General features: G+C 32.6%; 1 protein-coding gene across 1 annotated transcript; it reads left to right on the top strand.

Annotated features, from left to right (window-relative positions):
• The first annotated feature begins 22,140 nt into the window (after positions 1 to 22,140).
• Positions 22,141 to 23,423, top strand: LOC149571834 (uncharacterized). The gene has a single exon (XM_089813245.1). The coding sequence runs from the start codon at positions 22,307 to 22,309 to the stop codon at positions 23,144 to 23,146; it is 840 nt and encodes a 279-aa protein (XP_089669371.1). The 5' UTR covers positions 22,141 to 22,306; the 3' UTR covers positions 23,147 to 23,423.
• The last annotated feature ends 1,835 nt before the right edge of the window (positions 23,424 to 25,258 follow it).

Below are 25,258 nucleotides of genomic sequence, written 5' to 3'. Positions count from 1 at the left end.
TTTACATGTAGGTGATCTTGGTGCATTGTGAAGTTGGCTTTCATCAACTTCTACATGGTATCAAAGCCTCCCTGCTGCTTCTTGGTTGAAGGATTTTTGAAGTTGTGATTCAGAGACACAAACCCTAGTTTGTTTGTGCATTTTTCTTCAATCGGGAGGAAGATCAAAATTTTGGAGCACTCTAGACTAAAATGGACACCGCCATTGAGTTCAGAAGGCCGATTATACTCAAGATTCATATAAAACTTTTTGATTTTGGCTTTTGTGGCATTTGAAGATTTTTTTTGCCCCCCACAAGTTGGTTATACGGACTGTACAAACATTTTCGGCAAGAAAAAATAAAAAAATAAAATGTGGTAGTAGTGCCGCTGCACCACCACCAAGCCACTCGTACGCAACACAAGCGCCACCATGGCAACACCGCTACTTGACTGCCATTGATGGGCCACCTGCTCGCCACCCCCACCAATAGAGTAGCCAGTGCACCACCGAGTTTTCCTCCTAGGTGCCACCACCACCAGTGGTGTTGCCACTTTTCACCATCCTGACATGACATCACTCCCTGGTGTCACATGTCAGCAATTACCAATGACATGTCAACATTATCCAACATGATGTCACTTCATAAGCAGGTTAACGTGATCACCCTTGCTTAGCTTGCTGACATCATTTTCTAGTTGCTGATGTTACCAAATTGGTAGACATTTTTTCCCAGTGAGGTCCTCCTGACAGCCATATGGTCATCAAATTTTTTGTCGTGCCTGTATTTTTCCAGTGAGCTTGTCTTTTAGAGTAGTAGTTGGTTTTTTGGCCATAACTTGAGCATATGAAGGTATTTTTCTGATCTAAAAGAAGCATTGAAAAGTTGGTTTATAGACAGACGCAATGGTGCTAGTTTCATTTTGTTTTACATTTTTTTGAGCTCCCATTTTTGGCATTGAAGTAGAGGCTTTTTTTCCTTCTTTGCATTCATAATCTAGGTTCTTTTCTCAGTTTTAATGCTTTCTATAGTTGTTTTCTTTGGTATTTGAGGGATATCATTGTTAGTTGTTTGGGGGGGGGGGGGGGGCATTTTATTTTCTATAATTTAATTTAGAATAAGACCTTCTACTTCCATCTTCTTCTCTCAATGTTAGATTCTTCTATGACCTAGCTCATGCCACACAACTATCACACCTAGAAAGCATAAATGACTAGGCTTCTCATCTCACAAGGCCCACTTCTCATGTCATGAGGCCTATGGTCATGTCTAGTTGCAAACCAACCTATTCTACAACAACCTTTTGAAGTTCTTCCACATAGGAACAAAATGGATGAAGCCATGGGATTGATTGCATTGAATATCTCAGATAGTCTACTATTTCACTTGGATGGTTTGACCACTCCATGGGCTATTTGGACCAAATTCAAGAATTTTTTTAGCACAGTGAATGAGTTTCAAGTGCTTCAGCTTGTTGTAGAGTTGACCTCTTTAACACCTAACATCTTTCCCACCATTAAAGACTTCCTGATGAAGTTCAAATATCTGTGTGTAGTTTTACAGGGATGTGGGAAAAACAAAACAGATGATGAGAGTATTTTTTTTGATACTTCAAACTTGTGAGGACAATATCAGATCTTTTCTTCCACTTTCTAGTCCACTATGGATGCCTTGGGTACCATACATCAAATACCTTCTTTTGAGATATTTTGTGATCAGTTGACACGAGAACAATCCAAGATCACTCAGATGGATTCACTTATAGGTTCATAGTCACAAGCATTGCTTGCCAAGGATACACAGGAGTAAAAGCCGAAGAAGATATCTGATTCCTCCTCTCAGCACTCTACTAGTACATCCTCTTCTTCTAAGAAGAAGGAGAAAAAGAATATTGAGACTCTTACCTTTTCCTATTGTCAGAAAGGATCTCATGATTACGAGTCATGTTGTTTTCAAAAAAGATTTGATGGCTATGAGAAACAGATTGCCAATTTCCAAGCTCTCCTTTAGAAGAGCATTGTTTCCTCTCCATCCTCTTCTACATCACAAGGGTCTTCTTTTCAAGCTTCTTCCACCTCTTTGACATCTACACCAGATCTTGGAAAGGGTCATGCATTACGGGCTTCCATTGCATCCCCTTCACAGGTCCCTTGGATACTAGATTTAGGTGCTTCTCACCATATAATGTCTTCTCCACTATTGAGGCTTCTCCCATTCCTCATATTCTCATGGGGAATAACATTGCCCTACCAATCTGCAAGAAAGGTTTAGTTTGCATCCAGGATGGTATATTCAATGATGTATTGTATGTTCCACCTTTTTCTGCAAACCTTCTCTCGATTTCTTAGATTAAACACATAGTGGATCAGGGAAGACAGTTGTAATGATCCCATCTTTTAGCCTTCATGTTCTCCAAAGTCTAAGTGGAGCATAAGAGGAAATTAAATTAATTTCTTATAAAGTCATTAAATAAATTAAAAATTAAAAGGTGACTTTATATTTAATTAATTAAATTAATTATTGTATTACAAGGGAAAATCTTCTAGAGTGTGTATTAATTATTGGAAAGGTGGAAGCCTCTAGTAATTTAATTTTCTAGAAGCACAATTAATTATTGTATTGCAAAGGGAGGAGTTTTTAGAGAGTGCATTAATTATTGGAAGGGGGAAGCTTCTAGCACTTGCAATTAATTAATGTTTTAGTTCCTTCTAGAAGGGTGAAGGAAAAGGATAAATAGGGGTGAAAGTCTCATTGTTGAGCATGGGATTTTTGTGAATGACATTTGATAAGAGCTTGGATGTGTGAATCACATATCTTTCTTGGCAATAGGGGACATTCATCCTCTCTTGTAACATTCTAGATGTCATTCCCTTGGGGTTTGGCCTTTGGAATACATTGCTTGTATTTGATTTCATCATTTTGAGAAATAATATAATTTCAGCATCAGTTCAATTCCCAGTTTGTATAAAAATCTATTTCGGCAGTTGGTTTAGTTTTTGGGCATTCTAGGGTGTCCATTATAGTGGTATCAGAGCTATAAGTCATGCCATCCTGTGGAGGTCTTATAGGGAATTTGGGACAACTAGATAGAGGGAAAAGTGTTTGACAAAATGTATATCAGTCCAAATCAGGATGTGATGTTCAGATGGTTACTGGATACATTAGAGGAAGGGTAGCGTATGCAACAAGAGCAAAATAGGTGAATGGATATGATGCAATAGGAGAAAAATAGGATGCAACAAGAGCAGAATAGGCGAATGGATATGATGTTACAACTTATGGCTAGACAGATGGGCATCAATATTGAAGATTTGTATGTTGCTCTAGAGCAGAAGGTAGTTGATTCCTTAGGTGGGATCGAGACAAGTATAGAGCCACCTAGCTCTGATGTTGGTGATGTGGAGTCCATCGATGTGAGATTAGAGGAATACAAGGATACTATCATATCAACAGCCACTTCTGTGTCAATTGAATCATCCAACGAGGAGTTTAGTAGTATGCATGCAGTTGTAGATGTGTTCTCTGATGATAGTACATTTATTACTACTAATGAGGTGAGTGATATAGTGATAGAGTCATATTATACTATTGATCAACAAAGTTTTGATGTTCACTTCTGGGATAGTACTATGTTCAACATGGATGCAATATTGTCTTATGACAATTTGATGTTTGAGGTTGATGTTGATCACTCACCTGAGTGGAGTTGGGCTTAGTTTTCACCATACATAAAGATTCAATTTTGTGTTGCAGCAATTGGGAAGAAGATATTTCATAGATCTTCTATGAAGTTGCCTTCTAGTGACATTTTGACTTCTACTTCATCAACACAAGTTTTGGGTGCTAGGCTGCTAAACATGTGGTTGGTCCTAATGATGCTCATTTATTGTTGGTTTAATTTCCATAGGGATGTCAAATACTACTTCAATTGGGATCTAGGTGAAGGTTGGAGTTCATTGTATTGCTGAGATTGCTTGAGGACAAGCAATTTCAAGGAGGGCGGACTGTAATGACCCCATCTTTTAGCCTTCACGTTCTCCAAAGTCTAAGTGGAGCATAAGAGGAAATTAAATTAATTTCTTATAAAATCATTAAATAAATTAAAAATTAAAAGGTGACTTTATATTTAATTAATTTGATTAATTATTGTATTACAAGGGAGAAGCTTCTAGAGTGTGTATTAATTATTGGAAAGGTGGAAGCCTCTAGTAATTTAATTTTCTAGAAGTACAATTAATTATTGTATTGCAAGAGAGGAGTTTCTAGAGGTGCATTAATTATTGGAAGGGGGAAGCTTCTAGCACTTGCAATTAATTAATGTTTTAGTTCCTTCTAAAAGGGGGAAGGAAAAGGATAAATAGGGGCAAGAGTCTCATTGTTGAGCATGTGATTTTTGTGAATGACATTTGATAAGAGCTTGGATGTGTGAATCACATATCTTTCTTGGAAATAGGGGACATTCATCCTCTCTTGTAACATTCTAGATGTCATTCCCTTGGGGTTTGGCCTTTGGAATACATTGCTTGTATTTGATTTCATCATTTTGAGAAATAATATAATTTCAGCATTAGTTCAATTTCTAGTCTGCATAAAAATCTATTTTGGCAGTTGGTTTAGTTTTTGGGCATTCTAGGGTGCCCATTACAATAGTTGAGTTCATTGTTGATTCAATCTTCATTTAGGATCATGCAACAGGAGGTCTTATAGCTACAGGGGCAGTTGATCCTTCCACTCATCTCTATACCTTCTCACACTTTGGTCCACCATCTCCATTGTTGGAGTGCACTTATTCTCTTTCGTAGGAGCATCATGTGGTGCACTTAGGATACTTGAACCTTTCTATTGTTCCTAAGATCCCTATTTTGACTTCCACACCACATCTAGTTGAGGTTTTTTTTTCTTTAGCAGGATTCTTCTTCTGCTCTGCCTAATCCTTCAGCTCCATTGATCGAGCCTCCAAGTGCACCTATTATGGATTCTATAGTGGACATTCATGAAAATGTCATTACATCTTCCCTGGGGATTCCTTTTCAGGATCCTCATATTTTCTCCTTTGAGCATCAGCTAGGCCTTTTAGTTTTCCCTCTCATTCAAGGGTTCCCTTGTTTCCTCCACATTGGAGTTTCATTGGTTTGATTCTTTTTCAAGGGGCTCCATTATTTTGGGGGGGCTTTGCTGTCTTTTTATCTCTCATGGGGGGGCTAGTTGTACTTATGGTTTTGAGAGAGTCTCTTGAAACATTTCCGGTGGAAGTTGTCCTTGGGGGGTCTTGTTGAGGCCTTCCTTCCTTCCTTCTTTTTTTCAGCATGTTTGTTCTTACCTCTTTTTGGGGGAGGGTTTTTCCCATGAGGTTTTCCCTCTTTCCCCATTTTCAGAGGTTGCATTTCTTTGCATTATACATAGGTACCTAACATGGCCTTGTTGCCGGGACCCATTTTACATTTCATCTTAGTTTTATTGAGCTTAAGGCATTCCCCTAAGTTGCACTTAAGGGGGGGAGTATTAGAGTAAATGATTATTAATTAATTAATTATTCTTTTACTTAATTTTACTCAGGTTAAATGCATTTATTTAATAGTTGTAGTTGATGAGTTGTTGACGACATAGGAGTTTGTTCCTACGTAGTCATACTTATCCTCTCACTTTGATTGAGGATATCCCAACTTTTGTAGATGTATGCTTAGTTGTCACACTTATCTCCTAGCACTTTCTCGCTTGTTCTAGAAGCTTCCTTGAGGCCTTTATATCTAGTCTCTCTTATTGTAAATTCATATCATTCACATAGCAATTTCATTTTCACATTGTGAAATATCTTTTCTTGCTTTTTTGAATTTCTCTAAGCTCTTGCTCCTTTCTTCTTTTATTTCTCTTTAGCAAGATATTTGTATGCAAGTGATCTTGGTGCACTGTGAAGTTGGCTTTCATCAACTTCTACAATATTATGTGAGGTTTGCATACAAATTTGTGAAGGTCAGAGTAGTGATTGATGTCGAGGATAAGTTGCAGAATTCAAAGGAAATTTATTGGCAAGATAAGTTGTTGTTTTAGTCAGTTCATTTTTATTGGATATGTTGTCTTGAATTGTTTAGTAAAAATAGTTTTGAAGAAATTTGGATAGTGGGTTCATTTGTCTTCTTATCAACTCCTAACATTGTTGGAACTCTTTTCTATATCAATTTCTCTTTTCAAAATCACTTTTATTTCAATCTTCTTTTTTAACATCTATACACACATATAGATATACATGTATATGTGGGTGCACACACACACACATAAAAAATATAACATCAATTATTTTAGAGTTAGGTAAATTTTATTTAACTATATTTTATTATTTCTTTGTTTTGTTATCAAGTTTCTTCACCTTACCACTTTCTATCCTTATTATAATTAGATTTGGGTACTATTAGTCATTGGAATTTGCATTACCTTTTGAAAGATTGATTTATCATGGATACCCCTTGTCTTGGTTTTGAAAGTGACATCATTATTCTAGATGTTATAATCTAGGCACAATGTGTGTTCAATTATTCATTTCTTTCTTGATTAAGGAAAAATCTAGATCTTTCTAGTTGCAGGTTTCTTCTTTTTAAGCCTTCTTTAATCAATTTCAAGGTACTCTATCATGGATACCAACATAGTCTTTTTTCACTCCTTTGAAGCTATAACTATATATTTTAATGGGGACATTAAGCTAGAGAGATGGATTTGTATTCTTAACAACATGGATGATTTAGCTAGGCAAGCTATTGAAAGAATATTAGGGAAAAGACACTTTTATTATGGGATAAAATGGATGAAAAATAGTACATAGTCATCATTTTCATAGCATGCCTTTTCTAGGCCAAAATATCAAAATGGGACATCACTTCCTTTTTCTAGTTGGAGTTTGTGAAGGAATGACTTAGGGGACTAGATAATGTTGTCTTCAACATTAATAAAAGGGAACACATTTCCTCTCCAGAGGCCTATGTGGATGCTCCCATAGGAAGTTTAGATATAGAAAAAATAGCTAGAGATGTCCCATTCTAACTATCAAAGATATTATTGCTCTTGAGAAATATTGGCATGATATAGAAAGAAATATTAATTTCTTACTATGATGGTTTCATATTATTAGGGAGGAGAATCATCTTTGGCTTAAGAATTATCTCCTTACTTATGGTTATCATGTCCCTCCCTCTATGGATTTGAATGATATGGACCAAGTCAAATTTGTATTACCCAAATTGTGCAAAAGTAGACAGGAGAAGAAAGAGGTTGGGTTTAAGGGATTAAAGGTAAAAGTAGTTATCTCTAAGGGACTTAATTCAGATAATTCTAAGGATGGAATTATAGTCATCCTCCCCTCTAAAGGGCTCTCTTTATCTTTGGTAATTATTTTATTTTAGTTTTGTTTGAAACTTGATAGTAGTCTAGATTTTTAAAACTTTAAAACTATATTTCCATACCACACATGAAACCTAAAAATTTAAACTATTTGGTACTCTTTAAATTATATTTTGGTTATGGACATATTATAATAGACTACATAATTATAACAATAGACATTAGAGGGAATAATAACAATATGCTTTCTTATATTCAAGGAAATTTTTATGTATGTGGTATGCTAGCTTTGGTTTCCAACTAGGATTTCTTAACATTTTAAGTTATTCAAACTAAGCTTCCTACTAGAATAATGCAAATGTTGAGACAAGTTCACTACGAGTATATAAGACAAATAATAGATTCCTAGCTATGTTTATTTTCAAGTTAACGATGACAAACCTGAAGAATTCTTTCAACAAACATGAAAATGTTTGTATAGATATAACAGTAAGTAGAATACCCTAAATGTTTGTTTGTTGCACCTTTTATAAGAAATTAGCTTTAACAATCTTGAAAATTTAGGAAAAAGGTTTTAAGGATGCAAGGACTAGAAAATAAGTGAAAGATCACATAGTAAAAGTAATTCTTTATTTTTCTAAATGTACCCTAGACAAGGATAATACAATTAAGTTTGGGTATACAAATCTTAAATTTTTCTTGCTTATAGTGATATGGTAAATTACAAGTTTGAAAGTGTCTCTTGATATACGTAAGCGTAGGATCCATATATTTTAAGATGTGTGGGATGAACATGTTAAATTTTTTATAAGAGTATTTTTTAGCATGGTAGGAAAGTAAAAAATAGGACATTTCTATAAGAATTATGTCATTACTAGACATAGACCTCTTAAATATTTTAGTAATACCATCAAATTTCTTGTTATTCTTAAAAGAGAAATTACTTGGGCAATTTGTCTTTATGTTTCTTTCTTCATTATAGCCTACGTAATCTCTTACTTTGAACACTCATGTAAAACTACAAGTGCCTCAAAGTAAGTGATTACTAGGCCGCAAGGATTTAAGATTGGGTGAAAGACCACTCCATGAATACAGTTTCACTTTAATGGATTCATCAATATCTCCATATCTTCCATATCATTATAACTCTTTATATAGTATTAATCTTTGTAGATGAAAGAAGTAATTGTGATTTTGGTTCTTTGAATTTTATGGTCTTTCATCTTTTATATTTTATTTATGAAAGATATTTTAGAAGTTAAAACTAATATTTATGAGAGAAAGTTGTAGAATCATAAAGTATATCAAGGATAATACTCTTATCAGTTAATGGAAAAAGTTTTAGTTTTTAATCTCAAATGGCGAAGATAAGACATCTCATAATAACAAGTTTGAATAGAGTTTAATCTTATTCTCTTTTTACAAAAAATCTATAACAAAGATCTTAGCCTTTTTTCAGAGAATCTCATGACTCACTTTTTAGATAGTATGCAAGTTGATGACTCAAGAACAATCCTAGATTCAAGGAGTAATAGACCATTTCATTTTAATTAATTAATAATTATGTGATAGAAGGAGTACCTTCTAATTCTTGATGGCAAGAGATGATGAAATAATATAAATGATAAATACTATGAATAAGAATGTATGCCTTCATAAATACCCACATGGGCATATGTACTTTTTTGCATAGGACAAAATTTTTGGGCTAAATTGAGGGTTTTCTTCCTCGTACTTTTTCTCCTAGTTCTTATACTTCGAATGAGACAAAAAAAAAAACTATAATATTTTTAAAATTAATAAAATAATTTGGCAAAAGCCTTTTATCAATAATTTTTTATTAAAAAAATAGTTCTTATAATCTCCTAAAAGGAAATAAGTCCTAGAGGAGTTGTGAGATTCTGTGTCCTCAACAAGGGCTCAATGTAATTTTTTGCAAACTCATTTAATAACATATCATGGCTTAGGTCTTTTACCGATAAAAAATAAAAAATAAAATAAAATTTATATATAAATAAATAAATTATATATATATTTATGAAAAGATTTATAGTTTAAATAAATAAATAAAAGCTATTATATTTAAACTTTTGACAAATTTTAATATGTTATTCATAATTATGTAGATATTGAGATTTCATCATTTTTCTAACAACCATGCTTTCCTATTTTATATTATAAAACTATGTGAGCAATCATATTTTTTTTAGTGTAACAATAGATTTATTAAAGAAATATATAGTATAAAAATTAAGTGAGCAATACATAAAATACAATGTTATTTGGAGTAATTCAAATTTTGAATGGGAAAACTGCATAGATAAGAAACTTCACAAGAATCTTTATACTGATAAAATTTTACAAGTTTTTGTACAAATTTAGAATCACAAAAGCTTGGGATTTCCATATCTTCTTCTTCCTCCTATTATGTTTTCATCAATTCAAATTCTTTGATTTTATATCAGTCTAAACTTTCTTTAGCTCATTTAATGCAATAAGAACCTTCAGTGTGTGACTATTATATAGAATGAGTGTTTGAATTGTGAACCATATACTACTTGTACATCCTAGATTTGATTATTCTAGTCAATTGTGTTTTGTTTTTCTATTTTGTTTGGAACTTAGAGCCACTCCTTAGTTTGAGTTTCTAGGGCTTAGAATATGATATTTTTCTACATTTATATTATCTTTAGAAAAAATATTAGATAGATTAAAATAATTTTAAATGATTAAATTAATTAAGGAGGATTATGATATTTAATTAATTTAGGAATAATATTAGGTGTCTATATTTGTCCCTCTTTGAAATGGAATTATGAGCTAATGGGAGAAATGTCATTACAAAGAAAAATAAAATATAACGCTTGAAAAAATATAGTAATTAATCAAAAGAAATGATAAACATAAGATGATAAGATGATGCATCAATCAAAGGTCACCTAGGTAAAATTTATTTAGTTGAGCTCTTAAAAAGAGGAAATAAGTATACAAAATAAACAAAGGAAAAATAAGTAGTAACTAAAGAAAAATAAGGCAGATAGAAATGAAAGGACTAAATCGGAGAAAGAGAAGACTAAAAATGTTAAAATTTTGGGTCAATAATTAGGGTTTAGGGTTTATGAATATGCTTATGAGTTGAAAATATGCTTTTCTATACTTTCAGTCCTACAACATCTAGACTAGAAAGAAAATAAATAAATTTTAGTATAGATGGATTATGCGCTACATGATAAACTATAAATAATGTGAGTTTGACACTCTTGGCAACTAGATGGACCTATGGCATTGGTGCATTTTAAAGCTTGGTCCTTATGCTGGGTTAGATATAATTAATAACAGAAGTTAGAAATTTGCTATCATCAAATTATTAAAAAAAAAAAAATTTATCATCTATGTGAGTTAATATGTATCATTAATAGAGTTCTCACTTTATATTATGGAGAAATTTTTTTTAGGGTGTTCCAATTCATTGCTGCATACACTATGTCACTCGTGCCAATTTCTTGGATCCCCAATATTTATCTCAATAATTATAAAGATTTACTAGATATTATATTTAGAACCACTAGAAGATTGACTAAAAATGTGAGAAATGTCATAATATATTCCCACTTGCTCTTTAGGCTTTATAAAACCAAGGTTGGTGTTGATATGTCGTGATTGATCAGGAAAGTACTATACACTTTTCATAAATCTTTGTGGTTTGAGGCATTTCCCTGATTATTTTTTGGTTAACTAGTCCAAAATTTTTGAGTTGACCTGTCAATCATTTCCCAAGGTTGACTCAAGTGTTTTTAGGGTTAACTTGTTAAGACAAAATAATATAACCCTAATTTTGTAATAGAAAAAAAGATTTTATAAAATGGCTTAGGGTTAGGGATTTTATGATGTATGATGATTTAATATCTTCTTATGGTAGTATTGAGTTGCAAGACATTGCAAATTTTAATTAGGTTGTAATCACGAGATAACAAGAATATGGTGCTCAATGTTTAGTGGACATAACACATGGATTGGGTGAACCATGTTAAATCTTTGTGCCTTGTGTTCTCTTTTGTGTGTTTCACTCTTTTATTATATTGGCTATATTTGCATGCAATTGTTATTTCTATCTCTCTAAACCTAACAACTGGTAGTAACCCCTTTGTGGCATAAGTAAATACACACAATATAATCATATCATAATACCTAGAAAATAAGAATCTAAATACACATTGGATCTAGGTGATGCTCACAGGGGTGAAGCACCAAGATTTCCTAGGAGTTCACCCATCCCAGTACTACTCTGGCTTGAGTGTGATTAACTATGAAGTTTCCTCCATGGTTAAACCCAAAGCTTGCAACCCCATTTGCAAAACCTTCACCAAGTGTTGTGGCTTATGAATCATCCATCAGAAAGCCCCTTAAGCTCATGAATTGATAAGTAGGAGATCCAATGAGTGCTAAGTGTTCCATTTATTCTCATGAGAGATGGATTCATGTTGAATCACTACTCATGAAACATGGGTCAATGAGTTTGACTCAAAATCACACAGTTAAATCCTAATAGCAATATCACAATATTATGATCTATTAATGGTTATGTAATGTCGTAAATTGCAATATGTGCAATTTCTCTACATGAGCTTTCCCTTTATTTATAATTGAGAAAATCATGCATACTAAGCCTTAATTTTGATTCAAAATGTATTTCACCAGCTTGCATGCATGATCTTTATTCATTAGGTCTAGATTGCACTTGGAACATCTCTGTGATATACACATTTGTGAATGCCATGCTATTGTACCTTGAATATCGATGACTATTTTAGCCACCAAGACATCACACATGCTAAATTTTAGTAACTTACAATGCCCTTGCCAACATGCATTGACATAATTTAACCTCTTTTTAATTTCTATCTTTAAACATCTTTTGAATGCTTTGAAATTTATTTTTGCTAATCTTCTAACTCTTAAACATTTCTTCTGCATTTCCACACTTTTTTTTTTGGTCTTCTTCTACTTACAACATCTTCCACCATTTTCTTGATATCTAGTAAAGCTTTATCATCTCTTCGTCTAAAAGGGTTTTTCATTCTTCATCACTCTAATAGCTTTGTTACCTTTTTATTAAGGGTTAACTCCCTAGATTTTATATTTCATTTACATTGTATAATCTATAGTCAATGACATATAGTTTTATGTAGGGCAAGGATTGGTATAATTTTAATGGCTATTGGTCTCATTTTCTTACAAAAAATACAACATCTTGTATCTCCTTACATAATAGAAAATATTTATTGTGAAAAGGGTTATAAAAAATAACCCCTCATACATGTATGTAGATACATGGAGAAGAAGAAATGTGACATTTAGGTATGCGGTCTCATAAGGAAAATGGATTATGTCATCTTCTTTCTCAAACATATGTGAGAAATCATTTATAATTCTATAAAAGGTGTGAATAATTTAGGATAATATGGAAGGTTAGGATTTTATAGGATGCCCTTATGGGTATGTGGGATCAGATGCGATCAATAGCTAATTTAACTAATAATTATTGGAGTTAATTATTTATGATCACAAAAATAAACAAAATAAGATTTATTTTTATGAATTTCCATGGGGGATTATTAATTTTTTAATTTTGAACCTTAGAAGAATTATAAATTAACCAAATAAAAGGCCTTATTTTGCACAATTAATTTTAGTAGAGTTGTTAAACAAATTAATTAAATGATTCAAAACCATCTAATTAATGTAGAAGATTGTGAATTAATTTTTTTTTTTTTATCAATATTATGAATTAATTGTTGACATCTAATTTATTTATTTATTTTATTATGATTCTTTTCTTAATTAAATGATGTTTATTACTTATTTAATAAGTTAAATAATTATTTCCACTATTATTTAAAGAAATATTTATTTATTTATTTATTTAGGTAATCCCTTAATCCTTTCTCTTATAATTAATTGACTAAAACAATTTTTTTAATTAATTATCCTAACTCAACCTCATTTCTTCCATTCAATAAATTTATTTATTTAGTTAATTCATTATCCTCTTCTTTCTAATCCTAGCCATTTAACTTATTCGCATAGATCACAATCTAAATTTGTAGCCACGAGACAAATATTCCATGTCTCTTAGTTTACCTTTTTATTCTTTTTTCACAAAATGTCTAGGTCAATTGAACTCAAAATATGTGTTACCAAAGTTAGCATCTCTACCTAATAGTTGCCTACTACACAATCTTAGCCTTTAATTTAAAATTGAACCTAGTAATATTATTCATTCCCTCCTACCTTCTTAACTCAGCATTTAATCTTTTAAGATTAAATGCTAAGTTAAGAAGGTATTCATATTTCAATAGGGATTTAGATTGACTGACAAAATCTTAAACTAATTACCACTGTTAGGATCAAGTTTGTAATATAGGTGGATACTATGTTAGAATTTAAGTAAGAGCATTCTTAGAATGTACTATTGATCAATAATCTTGACATAATGTTAAAGGAAAGAAACATAGGAATCTCCAACTAGGAATTTAGGGATATCTAAATCAATATTTTTAATTAATAGTACTAACATTCATTTTGAGTTGCTTTACTAATCAAAAAGTTAGCTAGGTGTTATCACTCCATTCAGGATTGCAAAAGAAGAGTCAACTATAAAGTATATATAGATCTATTTGAAGCGGTCACTCTCATCTTAGACACTGAAGAGTTCAAATGATTTTTATAAAGATCATTGGAGCTTGTATAATTCATAGAAGGAATCAGTCATTTATTTTGTACTCAACAACAAAAATAGGGAATTGGTAACTGGGGTATGCCCCTTTTAATAATGTAATAATAAAGGACTATGGTCCCGAGCAAGACTTGAGGTTTTCTTCTCTGTTCTTTCCTACCAATGCCTGTTTGAACGGAGATGCTTTGTTATATATATTTTTTATTAAATTAATATAATCTCAAAGGCTTCGGCTGTTTACTGATAGGGAAAAAAAAAAAAAAACCTAAGCATTTAATCTTTTAATCTCTAAATCTCAACCCTTGATTCTATTAGAGACTTGTATCAAAGAGTATTCTTCTCATTTTTCCTAATGACAATTGTGTAGTATACTTGCTTACATGATATCACATTGCCCACTCTCTATCATCTTGCATCATAGCTTTTCATCATTATCAATCAACCACACTTATTCCTTTGATGTCATCTTGTGCTAGTGCTAAATAGCTGAGAGTATACACCATTTCTATAAGATCTTGGAGGATACAAGAATAATAAAGTCAAGGAAATCAAGAATGTGATGGTAGGTTTGTTTATTATGTTTTACATTTCATGATTTATAGCTCCATTGATTGTGTGTTAGATAGGTTTGTAGATATTAAACTTGTGGTTGGGTTAATTAGGGTTTAAAATAGATTTAATATTCAACATACACATTAATAAAATACCTTTTTAATATTAATCTAGGAGATGATGGCGAGGATTAGCAGAGTTAGTTGATAAACAATTTGTTTCTACATTGTTTATAATAGATATTCATGCATGTCTAGTGCAAAAGAATAAGGGAAAATAAAAAGATGTTTGAGAACCATAACAAAGGATGACTACATATATTAATATACATCGATAGAGGAATATGAAATATAAATTATTACCATGAGATTTCATATCCTACTTTAATAGTCTCAAGAACTCATAACCACCAAAATTTGGTTAGGCCTTATGGTATTATAAGAGCAAAATTAGGAATTGTAGTTTAGAATGTGGACATTGAACTAGACTATAAGTTATTTGCATGACCACAAAATGTCTCAATACGCACTCCGGATTTGAAGCAATATTTGGGGACTCAAACTCTCTAGGGTCATTTTAGAGAGGACAAAGTTACTCATAGAGTTAGACTACACTTCTTGAGCTCACCCCTTAATGACCTACAAACACTAATGTACATAACTTGGAATACCAAAAAAAAAAGTGATCTCACATAAGATTTCATAGTTCAGGTTTAGGGGCAAGATATACATTTTATTGATTCACATAGCATACTCAACCCTTGGTTAAGCCCTACAAACATTTCAATCCTAAAGTTACTACCCCAAATACACATGGGTAGTCAAGATCTATTTATAGTGCTCATAACACTTGCAAATGGAAAGACTGCTTTGAAGGTACTGAACAATTTTCCAAGAGTTACCTTCATCTATTTCTCAAGCCCACCTCTCACCTCAAGCCTATGTCTTCATCCAAATTGACTTACAAGTCCCTCTTGTTGATTGAATATAAACTTACTACCTTATTTAAAGTGCCTCAAGTGTTGTTCCAAGATCACTCAATGCGATACACATATAATCCACCCTTCTTGAAAGACTCTCCCCTCCTTAATAAAACTTCTCTTGTAGCCTTCTTGGATAGAATTAATATTTCTCTCCTATGCAACTATCAAAAAACTTTATTCTTCTACCAACTTCTAATATGTTTTTAGCATGCTCACTCCAAGCTTCACATACTTCTCACAATCTTGCATATCTCTCATATAATTTGGAACACTAATACACTCACATTTAGAGGTTGCTTAGAAAAGGCTAGCTAGCTTGTCCCATAATCTTAAGATAAACAACCTAAAGACTTCGTCAAAAGATAATCCAACTACGTTTTTGTTTACACCATTCCAAGGAAACACTGTTTTCACGAGCCAATATCCAAGGTAAAACACCCTCATCACAATAAATATTGATTTTGTAAACAATGCAATTATTTTGTGGGATCGTTCATCACTTAAACCTTATTCACTTCTTCCCAAGATTAATGCAACCATGTTTTAGGCTCACCTGTAACGCCCCGCTCGGAAACCCAAGAGAAATAAACCTACCATGTTACAATGTTTACTGAACTATTTTTTTAATAAAAAGTTTAAACAACATCAAGATAACATTAATGTGGAAGCAATATGAACATACACATCAAATACACATATGCAAATATAGATACAGTTTCAATTCCTCAAGAGTTCCTTTACGTTGAGTCACATTTAATAATTTTAAATTAATTAGTTTAAGTTCCAAGTACAATGTCTCAAGATCATAAACGAATAACAGATACATAATCGCATAAGCAAATGCATAAGTATAAACAATACAATGAAAGTATATCCAATTAATAACATCCAGTGCACATGTCGCAGGGTATGTGAAAATAGATACAATACATCAGAATACATGATAACATATATACATCATCAGAAAAGAAGTCTCTGCGATAAAAAATAAGAATGATAAAGGTACATCTTCTGCAATGAACATCCAACAGCTAGCAATGTGAAGGGGGACCCAAATGGTAAGAAGGCACTACCTCCCGACCGCGTGGTTACCTAGTCAGGCTTCCACTCCCACCGTGCAGGGAAGATAATGAACGATCCACATATGGCTGATCAAACATAAAACATTCCTAGGCAAGGTACCCCTAATAGCCAAAACTACCTCAAAGGTAACACATGCTACTCAAGAAGATAAAATAATCCAAAAGTAAGAACACTCAATCCAATACTGACACCACATAACCAAACATCATACACGAACCAAGTATAAACCAAATACCAAGATCATAAGATAAAGTCAACGAAAGATAATCATCTCAAGTCAAAAGCCACATGTCAAAAGTACAACAACCATGAATCACCAATCATCATCAATGAAAGTAAATAACCATAATAAACACATCCGAAAATAGATACACCACATCCAACAATAAGTACACCACCAAAGGTACACACAAAATCTACAGAGGAGACTTAGGCTACATACTAGGGAGTGTCATCACATGGCTGCTTGAGTTACCCTGGACTAATCTCTTAATAGACCCCGGACCCTCAAGCGTTGAGTTACCGTGGACTGGTTACTCTGAACCCCAGACCCTCAACATCACACATATGGAAACTAGAAAGCCCTCTCAAGAGGACGAGGCACTCATCTCATTCCCACCCTTAGTCTATACAAGCACTCAAGGCATGGGTAGATCAAAAATCTCTAACTTATCTTTTTAGTGTGTTTTCCCCCCATAAATTTTACTTACTAGATTATCACTTATTACATAACTTGCATTAGGTTACCCTGGTACTGACCACTTTGGGTCCCGGACCCCTATGCAAGCCACTCCCAAGTCATGTACCTAGACAACCTCTCCTAAGCACATAAAAACACAGTTGTGTCCCATACCACAACACCCATAAAGATCAAACTCGGTTCCTTAACAGGCAACCTAATAACACGATGGTTCTCCCATCAAAGTACACATAAATGCTTCATAAAGTAAACCTCATAAATATAATTTCCAAACTGAATCACAAGACATATCATGACATCCAGTCACATAAATGGTATAACAGAAATCTCACAAACCTTTGGTGTACATCCTAGACTGGTCGACATCTAATCCACACCAAAATCTCAAAGCATAAATAGTATAAGCAAAACCGTACAGTTTCATAGTTTGGTTGAATTAAATGTAAGGTTCCAGTTTCCAGTTTAACGTATGTTTCAAGTAACTAAGTTTTTGCAATTACCCCTTTTTAATTAACCCCTTTCTATGTTCAAATAAAATACAAAATTATTCCCTTTCAATGAAATCAAATTTAATAAAGCTAATTATTAGTTATTTATAAAATAACTAGATAATTAACATTTAATTAATCATTACAATTTAAATCTTTTAATAAATTTAATTATAATTTACAATTATGTTAATATATTATTAATTATTAATTACTTAATAATTAACAAAACTATTTAATAAAATTGTTAATAATTACAACAATAATTATGATTAACATCTATCAGTTAATGTTTAGCATTAATTTCAAATTATCACCATTTATAATCCAAATTTCTATATTTAATTATAACTCTTAAAAATTATTTAACTAATTAATATTCATTAATTATTAATCAATTGAAAACCTCATAATAAACATTATTTAACAATTAATACTTATTAATACTAATTAATAAAACTTATAAATATTAAATAAACGTATTATTAAAATTAATAACATATAATATTTCTTAAATAACAAATATTAATTAATGAATATTAATAATACTACATTCATTACAACTTTAATATATATCATAAAATTCAATATAAAATTGCTTGAGCGATTTAAAATCGCTGGAGGCTTAAAAAAAACCGTTGGCCATATATTAGAGTCGTGCGACTGCCTGCGTGACTGCAGGCTTGTCTGCTGCCGCTGGCAGCAGTCAACCCGCGCACGCACGACAGTCAGGTAAGGTGGTGGGGTGGTCAAAAACCCCCCCCACAAATTAATATATTAATATATTTATTTATTTATTATTATTTTAAAAACTTTAAACAACGTTTCCTCCAATTTAGTAAATAATATAAATATTAAAATTCTTTTAAAATCAACACCATCTCCTTCTTAATATATATAATTTTAATTTTTTATAAAAGTATTATTACGATTTAATAAAAATTAAATTCAAACACTATATATATATATATATATATATATATATATATATATATATATATTATGTATCATTTTTACACAATACTTCTTCTAGTTCATATTAAAAAAAAAATATATATATATATATATATAAAATCCATGATTGAAACTTCAGTCTAATAGGAAAAATAAATCGTACCCTTTGAATTCTCAATCTTAAGATTTTCATTTTCACAAACAAACCCTTTCTAAATTTAAATTTCTAAATTCTAATTTAATTCAAAAGCCCAGATCCCGATTTATTACCAATTTCTTTCAATTGTAGAACGAAGTTTTCTAAATAGTTTTTCAATCCGGATTCCCAGAAGAAATCAAATAGCAAAATATTCAGAACGAAGGGTGGCAAGATCGTACAACAAAATTTGAGAAAGCAATTTTCAACAAGCACGAAGAAGACAGAGATCCGAAAGTGTTTCTAAAATGGTTCACAAAACCCTACCTCGTATTGATGTTAAAACTCTAACAGCTGGATGAAAATTTCTACTGCAAGCAATATCCTTCAAGCTACGAAAAATTCCTTCTTTTCCAAACCCTTCCAGTTGCTCTCCAAAAACCTGTGTGTGCCTTCAAAACTTGTGTCTGAAAAACTCTCCCCCCAAATAATGACCCCAAAAACCTTTAATATAGACTCTAATTACCCTTTAGGGTTTCTATCACCACCAGTCTAAAATTATAATAATTTTATTTAATTAATTCATTCATGCACAATTAATTTTCTTTTTTAATTAAGATATTCTTTTATTAATCCTTCATGCACTTTAAGTGAATTGTTAAATTACTTTATTTAACTTTCCACTTTACTTTTCTTTAAATTAATTTATTAACTTCAATCTCATGTGCACATTATTAAAATATCTTTATTCAAGTTCACATGTTTTATATTTTAATTAATTTCTTATATTTAAAACTCATTCATGCGAACTTAAATCATTTTCATAATTAATATCTTTTCACTTTTAATTTCATTTTTTTTTTTAGAAACTTAATTGATAAAATATTTATTAACTTAAATAAAAATAATATTTAGCATTTATTTAAAAATGCACTCTAAATATATTATTATTAAATTAAATAAATATAATCACGTTCTAAATTTAAACTTTATTTAACTTTTTAATATATTTAGAACGTTTAATTTGATAAATATTTATTAACTTAAATAACAATAATATTTAGCATTTATTTAAAAATGAACTCTAAATATATATTATTATTAAATTAAATAAATATTATCATGTTCTAAATTTAATCTCAAAACTTTTATCTTCCAATTCAATTCTTATATTTTCTATAATTAAATATTCAAAAAGTCATAATAATTCTCCATTAAATTAAATTATTAATTTAATCTATTAATTAGACTTAATTAATAGAAATTCATCAAAGACTCACAAAACAACATACGCACAAAATACTCACGGGTTTAAAAAAGGGTAGACAGTCTGTTACGAGTCCTCCTTGCAGGACAAGTATTATAGGCTTATGGCTAGGATTGGACCTGATCATTATCTTCCCATTCTCACCATTTGAGTATTTGTAATAGGGCACGCTCATCCTGGCAATTCAGGGAAGTCGATGCCCGGTACCTGCATCCTGCATAAAAGACAAGCATGTACATGTATATAATCTATCTAAACTAAACAGACAATGGCAGGGAGTGGTTCATCGTGTAGATCCCGACTAGCAGGTGACTACGACTCCCTCCCTTAACCACATCAAACACGTTAGACAAAAGATAAAATAAACACACGCACCATACACATGCAAGTATGGGGTAAGTATCGTAAAAATCACAAGTCTAATATCAAATGCGCACATGTAATAATGCATCTCTATCAATACAACATAATCATCATTAAAGATATCACGTTAACATTGTTACAAAAGAAACCACATTTACTAATTAGGAATCATTAAGACATCATTAACGTCATGTGAAATGAAATCAACAAGTATATATGTAATCCAAAACATGAAATAATATCATAATATTGTAAATCCAATATCTCTAAACTAATCAAAGCATAAAATCAGCCTAAGGAATTTGACAATGATAACAGAAATGCGAACTAGGGGCAGGCACTACATCACCCATCAATACTTATGACATGCACCTCATTCATGTTTTCCCAAGACTAATGCAACTACATTGAGGGCTCATTTATTAGCACTTCTCACATGATCCTTATCAACATCTTCTTGTCACATGCACCTCATTCACATCTTCCCAAGACTAAATGCAAGTACATTTTGGACTTATCCTAACCACTTTCCCTACTAATCTCATTGACATCTTCCCAAGACTAATAGTGCTACATTTTGGGATCACCCATTATCACTTTTTCCATGAACCTCATTCACATCTTCCCAAGACTAATGCAACTTCATTAGGAGTTGTCCATCAAGTCTTGCCACATTCATCCCATTCACATCTTCTCAAGATTTGCGCGCCTTAATCACTCAATAATAACTCATCATATACATTTATCCTATAACTCATCTTGTAAAACAAGTTCATCAATCTTAAAATTCATAACCTCTTACACATTTCATTCACAAAACTTAGAAAACCCGTCAACATGAAAGAGTCATACATCAAACTTTAAAACTCCTTGTTAATCAAGAAGGCAGGTATTTTTTTCCAAACTCTTCATATGACCATGTGTTCATAACCTCTTACACATTTCATTCACAAAACTTAAACTGTCAACATGAAAGATTCATACATCAAATTTTAAAACTCCTTGTTAATCAAGAAAACACTTGGTTTTTTTTCCAAACTCTTCATATGGCCATGTGTTCTAGTTGGCTGGCTAACACCTATTACATAGATTGGGTCAAATGCATTTGAAAACCTTGGAGAATCAACCAAAGAGAAGCCAGCCAACAAATAACCAAGTATGATGATATAGTTTCGGGTTTGGTGTTTCAAAACGATTAAACCATTTGTCCTTTCTTGACATTACTTAGTGATGGGCATCAACCGTACCAATATTGAACAAAACAATAAAAATAAAATATTAGTAATTGACGGGTCAAATCTATCCCGCTGATGCACAGATTAGCATAGGAAAGTCAAAAGACATATTTATTAATAAACGTGTGCAAGCGCGTCCAATGTGGACTATTTGTAAAGAAACGACAAAATAAATGAGGCGTCGGTCAGACCACGGTTCGAGTCCCACCAGCGACCCAGTCTCACAAACGTGCTCTGTTTCCTCGTTATTTCAGATTGGGATGAGTACGAAAATGTTTATAGCGTGCGGCCAAAGTCACACAGTGGAATTCTCGCTTCTAGATGGTCTCCGTCATAACATTCAAGGATTCCAATCCCCTTAAATACAAAGATTTCCGAGCATTTCGTGTTTCAACATTGATTCGGGATTCCAATCTCTATAAATCCAGAGAACTCGTAGCATTTTGTGTTTCGACATTGATTCGGATTTGGGGGAAGAGAAAGAAGAGAAAGAGAAAGATAATGAGCGCGGTCGGAATTGAAATGTATAATAACATGTCCTCCATGAGCGCCCCTTCAAGCCCGGGGCGTTTCTTCTACACCCGCCATGGATCGCCTTCTCGCCAATTGGGTCAGCCCCAAATGAGCGGAGAAGAGAACCCAATAGGAAATTTCAGCCCCGAGTTCGAGTTCGGTGCCCTCCGCATTGATTCTGAAGAGCCAGTTGTTTCTGCCGATGAGCTCTTCTTTAATGGCCGGATAAGGCCCATGGCGGCACAAAACATGTCGGAAACAGGGTCCTCTGAGGGCTCCAATGGCGGAGAGGGAAACAGGGGAAGGGGGCTTCAGAAAGTTGTGTCTCAGCGGAGAAGAACAAGATCTCTTTCTCCTCTCAGAAACCCATTTCTACAGGAACCCTCTTCAGATGCCTCTAAATTGGAGGACATTGAAGAACACAAGGCCCTAAATGTTGCTAAAAAGGGGAGATCTGGATCAAAGCGGTGGAGTCTGAAGGATTTCTTGTACAGGAGTAAGAGTGAAGGCAGTGGGCAAACACAACACAAGCACTGGACTCTTTCCTTCACCAGTAGCCCTTCCAAACAGCAGAATTCGTCCTCTAATAAGGCCCCTTCTTCTTCTTCTTCTTCTACAAGGAAACACGGCGAGAAATCTAAGGAAGTAAAGAGCAAGAATGGCTCTGATTTGAGTTATGGCAATCAGGGTAAGCGACAGGGGAAAGTGGCTGCCTCGGCCCATGAGCTTCATTATAATGCAAAGAGGGCACAAGCCGAGGGGCAGAGACACAAGACATTCTTGCCCTACAGACAGAGCCTCTTTGGGTTTGTGGGTTTCACTTCCTAAGAGCTGATCATGGACCCTGGTGTCTCATGAATTTTTTCATTCTTTTGTTTCTTTTTTAAAGTTTGGACCAAACCCATTTGATGGGATGGGAGATATCATGGAGATTCATATTTGGGGGATTTCATCTTCAAAGATGAAGATATGTTTCACTTGGGCTTGATCATAGATATGAATTGTGTTCATATTCGTATTTGTAGATACATTAGTTCAATAAAAGGGTTTTAAAAGCTCGGTTTCAAAATTCAGAAAAAAATACAAATTTTGAAATTTCATATAATTATTTGTTCTTCATTGAAATATGATGTTTCTTTTCCTTTTATGACATGATATTCACCATTCAATGTTCTTCTCGTTTCAAAATGTGGAAAACATAAAAATTACGAAATACTCTAGTTCTGAAATTCAAGATGAAATGAATTGTTTTATTCTTTTGATTCTTTTCGAGAGTTTGGACCAAACTCATTTGATGGGATGGGATTTGTGATGGAGATTCACATTTTAGGGATTTCATCTTCAACATGAAGATATGTTTCAATTGGGGTTTGATTATGGATATGATTTGTGTTCATATTTTCTTATTTGTAGATACACTCATACAATAAAAGGGTTTGAAAAACCCTGGTTTCAAAATTCAGAATAAAATATAGATTTTAAAAATTTATGTGATTATTTGTTGTTCATTGTAAAAATACGAGGATTCCTTTTCTCTCATGACTTGTTTTCTACCATTTAATGTTCTTATTGTTCTAAAATTTGGGGAAAAAAAATATGTCCCAAAATTCAAGATAAAATACAAATGATTATTTGGTCATTGAAATATGAAAATTCCTTTCCTTTCATGACTCGATTTTCACAATTCAATGTTCTTCTAATGAAAAACCCTAAAACTATGTATGATTACTTGTGTTGATTCAAATCTAATGATTCCTTTAATTTTTTAATGAGGTGATTTCTATTATTCAACATGTTTTTATTAATTAAATTAAAGCTTTGAAAAGTATTTATTTTGTTAATTCTTTTTGGGGCATGCTTTATCTTTAAGAGTGTTGAGTTTCTTTCTTTACAAGGATCGTTTTTTTAAATATGGAGTAAATGTATTGGATGTGAGGTATGAATTGGTGAGGTGACTTATAGTGGACCTTATCTCCAACATTAACATTCAATAACAACACTTAATAGGAGTTTGGTCATTACTATGATTTGCATTCATATTCTTTATTGTTTCTGTCTTTTGATAAAAATAAAAATAAAATTTTTAAGTCCATCATGATTATTTATTATTCATTGAAATGTGATGATTTCTTTTATTTAGTAGTGTGTTTTTTTTTTATAGGTAATGGGTCGAGGCCTAGATTAATTGTTATTATTTGTTGTAATTAATTATTATTATGTGTGAAACTCGAGTAGATTGGAATCCCAAGGCCTCCCACATGAGAGGCTTACAAGTTACTATTGTGTTATAGTAATGCAAGAGCATCCAGTGGTGTAAGGGCAATCCTATATCACCCAAAAATATGCTTAGAGATAGTTTTTGTTTAATGTGTTTTTATTTCTCGATACCCATTTGGGTCAAATAAAGGTTCCAACTCTCACAGTTCCACTATTAGTTTTCTGGGTTAGAGTTTTTAAGCACCTTGGGATACGTGTAAATGCAAAAAATGAGTTATTTTGTAATTAAGACAAAATTATGATGAGTTAGAGGGCGTAAGTTGGAGGGATGATTACACTTGTAATTTAAAACACTTCAAAAAAAGAATCAGGTCAAAAGGCTTTACGGTTAGAAAGTTATTGCAGTTTTAATTTTTCTCGAGATCTCCTAATAGTGCTTCAAAGTCAGATTCAAGGCACTAAACGATCTCATACGAGGCTGAAAAATGGGGGATGAGCAAAGCTAGTTCATAGGGTTATAGAGCGCTTCGAGAGCTTTGTTGTCACTGAAGTCTGCACCCTTGTCCAAAGTTGCTACCTAAGGACGACCTTGTGAAACATGGAAATAACCTCCAAGCTGTGGGACTTGAACTATGAGGTTGAGTCTCCGAAGAAGGCCGGCTTCCTCTTACTATCAGGATGCACCTAACTACTCTTGGAGAGGAAAAGAGAGAAGGAGAGCAT

Source organism: Cupressus sempervirens, chromosome 2, assembly GCF_028749045.1.
Source record: "Cupressus sempervirens isolate cs-2001-9-10 chromosome 2, ASM2874904v1, whole genome shotgun sequence".
NCBI classification, from domain to species: Eukaryota; Viridiplantae; Streptophyta; class Pinopsida; order Cupressales; family Cupressaceae; genus Cupressus; species Cupressus sempervirens.
This window is presented reverse-complemented; position numbering and strand designations above follow the sequence as displayed.

What these genes read in the sequence shown, in the direction of transcription:
- LOC149571834 (XM_089813245.1), top strand. Translation starts at nt 22,307, where the DNA reads ATGAGCGCGGTCGGAATTGAAATGTATAATAACATGTCCTCCATGAGC.